At 43.1% G+C, this 7,678-nt stretch overlaps 1 protein-coding gene across 1 annotated transcript in view; it reads left to right on the forward strand.

Moving 5' to 3' along the window:
- Positions 1-3,715, forward strand: part of Melk (maternal embryonic leucine zipper kinase) — a 62,624-nt gene extending 58,909 nt beyond the window's left edge. Inside the window, exons 16-17 of the mRNA XM_051157443.1 lie at positions 845-948; positions 3,538-3,715. Of these exons, the coding sequence (XP_051013400.1) occupies positions 845-948; positions 3,538-3,715 (282 nt within the window). The remainder of the gene's footprint in view (positions 1-844; positions 949-3,537) is intronic.
- The last annotated feature ends 3,963 nt before the right edge of the window (positions 3,716-7,678 follow it).

The raw sequence follows: 7,678 nt of genomic DNA on the forward strand, positions 1-7,678 counted from the left end.
CCCTGACATGTCTGGCCTCAGCAGCTGTCCTTAGCCATGAAAGGAGATTCCGCAGCCCCTTATTTTTATCCTTGACTCTAAAGCCAGAATTGTGTACACGTGTACATGTGTGTGCACATGTGCACACACACACACAATGAAAGATAATTTTAAAAATTCAAAAGATTGGGCCTGGCATGGTGTTGCACACCGCAGAGGCATGCGGATCACTGTGAGTTCAAGGTCAGCCTGGTCTACAAAGCGAGTGTAGGACAGCCAAGACTACAAGGAAACCCTGTCTCGAGATACCAAAAATAAATAAATAAATAAATAAAATTAAAAGATTGGTAAGAAAGGAAGATGAACATATAAAATTGACACAGGCTGGTGAGATAGCTCAGTGTACAAAGGTGTCGCTGTATGAGCCGGGTGACCTGAGTTCAATCCCTGGAGTTGACATGAGGTGAAAGGAGACAAACAGCTTCACACACTGTAGTTCACTCATGCTTGTTCATATATAATATCTACACACACGCTTTTATTTACTTGTTTGTGTTTTTGAGACAGGCTTCTCTGTGTAGTCCTGCTGGTCTTGGACTCACTCTGTAGACCAGGCTGGCCTCGAACTCAGATCTGCCTGCCTCTGCCTCCCAAGTGCTGGGATTCCAGGAGAGCACCACTACTGCCTGGTTCACAGTTTTTATTTTGATGGGGATGAAGACAGTCTCCCCCGACTTCCACTGAACTAATGCAACTAGCTTGACTGGCTGGTCTTCCAGTGTTTTCTGAAGAGCTCTCTTTTGAGAAGGTGTTGTCTTGGTTTGTGTGGATGTGAAGTTTGACTCCACCTCCTTTTCTCTCTAAGCTACACTATAATGTGACTGCAACTAGACTGGTGAATCCTGACCAGCTCCTGAGTGAAATAATGGCTGTTCTTCCGAAGAAGAACGTGGACTTCATACAGAAAGGGTAAGGAGCTCACCGACTGCCGGTGCTCGCCACTTGACTGTCAGGGCACTTGGGTTGTCAACTCCCATGAGTTCCCTGTCCCTCGAGAAGACTGCTACGGTAGTAAATTGCTCATAACTGACCCTCTCATGGCTAGACTTACTTCATCGCAGAATTGGGAAATCTGGACTTCAATTTTATTTAATTTAGGACAATCCTATATATCCTTTGGTTTTCTGCTTTATTATACTGTTTACCAACCGTAATCTTAATCAGTGAGACACTTTGGACAAGTGAAAATTGGTAGATTGCTTCTCTGTGACTGCCTTGTGGAGGTAGGTTTTGGTAGGCTAAGGAAGTTATTTCAGCCGAATGCCCCTGCTGAGTGAGATGTTGTTGGAGGCTCCGTGGGTGATCTCATGGCCTGAGGAGCTAGGTCTCTTCTGATCATGCAAACTCTTCCTATTTCTAAGAATTTCAATAATTTATGTCTTTAAAGTGACTTGGTTTTTATTTTATGTGTATGGATGTTTTGTCCGAATGTATACATGTATGTATGAGTGTCGTGTGTGCCTGGTGCCCCCAGGGCCCAGAAGAGGGCATCAGAGCCTCTGAGTTAGAGGTACAGATAACTGTGAGCTGCTCTGTGATGCTGAGACTTGAACCTGGGTCCTCTGGAAGAGCAGCCAGTGCTCCTAACCACTGAACAATCACTTCAGCCCTATTCATTTATTTGAAACAGCGTCTTACTATGTAACCCAGGCTGTTATGGAGCTCCTGATCTGGGCTGCCTCAGCCTCCTAAGCACTGGGATATCAAGCATGCCGTCACTCCAGCTTTTAAAATGTCTTTGTTAGAGCAGCTGTACACAACTGCTTGTGAAATTCATCAAAAGCATGATTCGATATTTTGTTTATTTGTTTGTTTTGTTTTGTTTTGAGACAGGGTTTCTCTGTGTAGCCTTGGCTATCCTAGACTCACTTTGTAGACTAGGTTGGCTTCAAACACACAGTGATCCACCGGCCTCTGCCTTCCTGAGTGCTGGGTTTAAAGTTGTGTGCCACCACACCCGGCTGGTTTAGTTTTTTTGAGACAAGACCTCATACTGTAGTACTGGCTGGCCTCAACTTTTGCCCCTTCTGCCTCAGCACCCTAAGTTCTAGGTTATCCCAGGCTGAGCTCGAACTAGTCGACTAGTCCCCAGGATGCTCCTTTTGACATCTCTGGTTGTTTATTTGTAGGGCATTATGTCCTTTCCCCCAGACTCAGTGTAACTAAGTAAGACAAAGAGTGATGTTTTGTGGAACTTCATATTAAACAACAACAGTTGCAGTTGTGCCTGTGGCACAAGCATTACTATGAGTTTGAGGCTAGCCCAAATAATAAAGTAAGTTCCAGGTTAGTCTGGGCTACATGGAAAGATACCATTTCTTGCTGTTTGGTGTTTTTGTTTGTTTGTTTTTGAGATAATCTCCTGTGGCTCCCGCTGACCTCAAACTTGCCCTGTAGCAGGGGATAAACTTGAACTCCTGATCCTACAGTCTCGATCTCCCAAGTTCTAGGAGTCCATGGCTGTAAGACCATGTCTCAAAAGAGAGACAAAAATCTCCATACTTCTTAGGAACAGTGCGTAGTCACTTAAATATTTAGAGAACTTAAAATTAAAGTAAACTCTAGTGTCTCTTGTGTTGTTTATTGATTGAAGATCAGTAAGACATAACATAAAGTAATTAAATAATTTTATTTATGAATTCAATCCATGCCACTTTCATAGTCAAAGCCCTGTTTTGGTTGCTAGGGAAGGGAATCTGGCAGCTTTGCCTATGCATGCCCTATGCTTGTGTGTGTGTGTGTGTGTGTGTGTGTGTGTGTGTGTGTGTGTGTGTGTGTGTAGGGTGGTGTGGGAGATGCACCATCTCCCTGGTCTTCTTTGCTTTTCTTCCTACTGTAAAGTGTTATAACGATCATAACTCTACACTTGTATTAGAAAACTCTGAAGGCAAATACCTTTCTAGAAGATTAATTGCTTCAGCTTTATTGAAGTGAAAGTCACAAGTTTCAGAGACAAAAATATTCTAAACTGGGTACAGTGGCACACACCTGTAATCCCAGCACTAGGGGAGGCAGAAGCAGGTGGATCTTTTGAGTTCAAGGCCAGCCTGGTCTACAGAGCGAGTTCCAGGACAGCAAAATCCTGTCTCAAAAAACAAAACAAAACAAAAAGAATATTCTGCCTTCCCTTATTTTCCTTTGTTGGGAACATTGTGGAAATGGTCTCATATTCCTGGATTGAAGAGGCCGCATGAAGAGAGTGCCGGAGTTGCTGGGCGTGCAGGGCATGTGCAGCTGTGAAAGAAGGGCTTTTGTATGGTTTGAGAGAGGATTCTGAGGACACTTTCACCCCTTATTCTTGGGGTTATCACTCAGCTTCTGGGGAAACGGTCATACCCCATCACTACATAGCTAGGCCAGCTGGAAACTATATGGAGAATTTATTGCTTGAGTGAAATAACAGCTCATTTCCCCACCAGCTCCGAGAAGTCTAGAACTCTCTTGCATTATGCAGAATACTTATGGCTCCCTAACTGTATGGTATCTTGTGTTTTTCAGTTACACACTAAAGTGTCAAACACAGTCTGATTTTGGCAAAGTGACAATGCAGTTTGAACTAGAAGTGTGCCAGCTGCAGAGGCCTGATGTGGTGGGTATCCGGAGACAGCGGCTCAAGGGTGATGCCTGGGTTTACAAGAGATTAGTGGAAGATATCCTGTCTAGCTGCAAGATGTAACTGTGGATGGTTTCCATCCTGCCCGGATGAATGTGATTGTGACGCTGTGCACGGGAAGATCGGTTGGATTTTCAAGCCCGCTAGAACTACAAGCTTATTTCTAAATAGCCATCTTCAAGACCTATACCTTTTTGCTTTCTCAACAAAAGATTTTATTTTTATGGCTGAACCCCCAGCAACTCTCCTATCTCCTTTCTAATCATGTGGCTTGGTGTACTAGTAACTGTCAGTTTCTCTATATTTACCTCCATAAGGGACTGCCAGCTCTTCCCCGTGACTCACTTTGATGTACAGTTTCTCTCTGAACTAAAACCATTTGTGAATATACCAGGCTTCTCTTTTTGTATCTGATTTTGATCCAAATAAAACCTCAAATGGCTTCCTGACTGTTAAGTAGAGTCTATTTGGAGTGTGTTTTATCTGTTATCAAATATGCCTTGGGCAGAAAAACAGATAAGAATTCATTTGCATAATTTTTTCCTGTCTCTGATTTAAGTAGGATTTATTGAGATCGTTAACTAAGTCACAGCTGTGGTTACCAGAGTTAAACAACACATTTAATATGTGGAATAAAAGCGTATTGACTTCAGTAAGTATGTCCAGTCAACAATGATAAGTATCCAAACAGCAGGCCCCATGAAATGTTACTTTATGGTAATCTCTCTAAGACTCAACGTTGGCCCCACATTTGTATTTTTATTTCATTTTATTGGTCTCTAAAGGCCAGAACTCAAGTTACATTTGTATGGATTTTACCAATTAAACTAGTTGGAGGAAAAAATAGCACTCTTTCTGGTCAGTAGCGGGGGAGTGTTTTGTCATTCATTTATTCAGTAAGTACTACTCAGTGCTTACCAGCATTTGGTTCTGGAGCTGGAACTGTGTAGCAAACCAGGGAGTCGAGAGTTTGTCATGAAGGCCAGATTTTTTCAGTATTCACACCTGAAGGTAGCAATGATGTTTTGGGGAAAATAGCGTTTATTGTTTACAAATCCACAGGGATACACTAGACAGAAGTGGGAAGTACAGTGTTCTTAACAGAATATATGTGAAGGCAGAGCATTTTCAGGTGGTGCTGAATAGAAATTTTAAAGGGAAATGGAAATGACATTAAGTTTTGAGAGAAAATAGATGAGAGTTGGAAATTTAGTCAAGAATAAGCCCCGGAGGAACTTGAATGCCCCACTGAGGAGAGTGCCTTAGGTAAGGAAAGCTGCTGCAGGATTTTACACTTCTAGTGACAGCTTATTGGCATACTATAGTATAAGTCACATATTACAGATTCTGCCTTTTAAAATATTGGTAATTCAGAGAGTTTAAGAGAGGATTCGTGGGACAGTGAATGACGTAGCAGGTAAAGGTGCTTGCTGCCAAGCATCCTCAGAGCCCACATGGGCTCCTCTCTCCCAGAACAAAATAAGTATTTAAAAATTATTTTTTCAAGACAGGGTTTCTCTGTGTAGCTTTGGCTCTCCTGGACTTTGTAGACCAGGCTGGCCTTGAACTCACAGAGATCTACCTGCCTCTGCCTCCCTGAGTGCTAGGATTATAGGCGTGTGCCACTGCACCTGGCTAAAATTTTTTTCTTTATTAATTTATTCATATTACATCTCAATGGTTATCCCATCCCTTGTATCCTCCCATTCCTCCCTCCCTCCCATTTTCCCCTTATTCCCCTACCCTATGACTGTGACTGAGTAGCACCTCCTCCCCCTGCTATCCTTCCTCTGAGTGCCACCAGGTCTCCTCATCCAGGGGACATGGTCACATATGGGGCACCAGAGTACGTGTGAAAGTCAGTCCCCACTCTCCACTCAACTGTGGACAATGTCCTGTCCATTGGCCAGATCTGGGTAGGGGTAAAATTTTTTTCTTAAAAAATAATGACTGGAGGATGGCTTGTGGTTAAAGCACTTGCCATCCAAGTTGAAGAGCAGAGTTAGGATTCCTAGCACTCTTGCAAATGCCTGCCTGGAATTCTAGCCTCAGAAGGTGGAATTAGAATTCCCCAGAGCTCTTAATTTGATTCAGAGACCTTGCTCAATGAATATGGTGGGAGAGTGATAAAGGATGATTGCTCGCACCAACCTTGGGCTCCAAGAGTATGTGCGCACATGCAACTACACCTGTGCACATACATGCAGACATGTATACACACACATGCACACATACAAAAATGAGAACAAATAAAGCTTATTTGTAGTCATGCCACTTTACCACAATCTAATTTTGTAAGATTTTTATCATAACAGAAACTATGCCACTGGGCAGTCTCATGGGTACTCTCTCCACAGTCCTGCTGGGCATGAGTTTGCTTTCTGTCTTTACAGATGAGCTATTCTGCATAATTTGTATAAATACACTCCAGTTTTACTCTATTGCTCTGACAAATACCACAATCAAAAGGCAGCATAGGGCTGGAAGGGTTTGTTTGGATTATACTTCCGGGTCACAGTCCACTGTTGAGGGAAACAGGGGCAGGAACTCCAAGGCAGAAATTGTGAGGAAATACTACTTGCTGGCTTTCTTGCAGACCTGTAGTTACTGTCTTTAAGGTTTTTTTGTTTTTTGTTTTTTAATGTGTGGACTTGTGTATGTTAGTGCAGGTCCCTTGGCGGTTAGAAGAGGGCATTGACTTCCTCAAGGTGGGCTTAAGAGCAGTTGTGAGGGCATCTGATGTGGATGCTGGAAATTGAGCTTGGGCCCTCTGGAGGAACAGCCTGTGCTCTCAACCATTAAACTATCTCTTCAGCCCTAGTTAGCTTTCTTATATGGCTCAGAACCACCTACCCAAGGAATGGTGCTGCCTCCAGTGGGCTAGGCCCTCCCCCATCAATTAATAACTAAGGTAACCCTCACAGATGCGTCCACAGGTCATTTGCATCTAGGTGATTGCTCAGTTTAAACTTTCAGATGATTCTAGGTAGGGCCAGGTTGGCAAAGCTAACAAGGACTAGAGAGATGGCTCCGTGGTTAAAAGCTTTTGTTGCTCAGTAGGGAGAACTGGGATTCAAAGCCCAGCACCCATGACAGGCAGCTCATGGGCACCTCCACGGGGTCTCACAGCAGGCACCTGGACAGACACACATGCACACCCATAAGCGATTTTCTTTTTAAAGCAAAGCTAACCAGGACAAAATGGGATCACATATGTTGCCTTTGGGATCTAATTTCTTAACGTTTTCAATATCATGATGCTTGCATTACTGCTTCATTCTAATTTATAGTTGAATAATATTCTCATTGTTGTCTGCAAGAGCGCTCTAAACTGCTGAGCCATGTGGCCAGCACCGAATTCTATGTTTTTTGTTTAAGCTTTTTAATGTCTGGGTTTCCTAGCTATGGTGAATTTTGAAGAACAAAAGTTTATCTGTTCTTGGAAGGAGCAGGGCAGTAGTCACCCTTTTATCTCTATGGGGAATCTCAAAATTATGTTCACCAAAAACCACAGTAAATTCGTACAGTGTAAGCCCTTATACGTTAGTAGTATCTCACTTGGTTTTTGAGGAGAGACTTTTGAGGCACATAAACAGAAATCAACTGGAGAAGTGTAGTGAAAGATTTGGTTTCTTTAAAAAAAAAAAAAATCAGTTATGTTACGTAAATAAGTTTTTGTTTTAATCCCAAGTATGGGCTATGGGAGTGCCTTAGTTTATCCACAGGCTCGGAGAGGGGTGTGGTTTCTGCCAGCTGGAGATAGTTTAACTCTGAGGACTCTGAGAGTGTATAAATATGAGAGCCAAGAGAGGCTCCAGGGAGGACGCTCAGGGAGAGAAAAAAGGACACTTTGAGGGGACAGATGGAGAAAGAAGGCTGCTGGTTCTGCTGCACTGCTGGGTATCCTGATAACTAAGACTTTCCCCAAAGAATCCAACGACCCTAACCAGCTGGCACTAAGTCTAAAGAGGTCTACTTCCCTGTCCCTTCTAACCTTCTTTCTCTCCTACCTAGGGTGTGGGGGTG

Source organism: Acomys russatus, chromosome 2 (assembly GCF_903995435.1).
Source record: "Acomys russatus chromosome 2, mAcoRus1.1, whole genome shotgun sequence".
Taxonomy (NCBI): domain Eukaryota; kingdom Metazoa; phylum Chordata; class Mammalia; order Rodentia; family Muridae; genus Acomys; species Acomys russatus.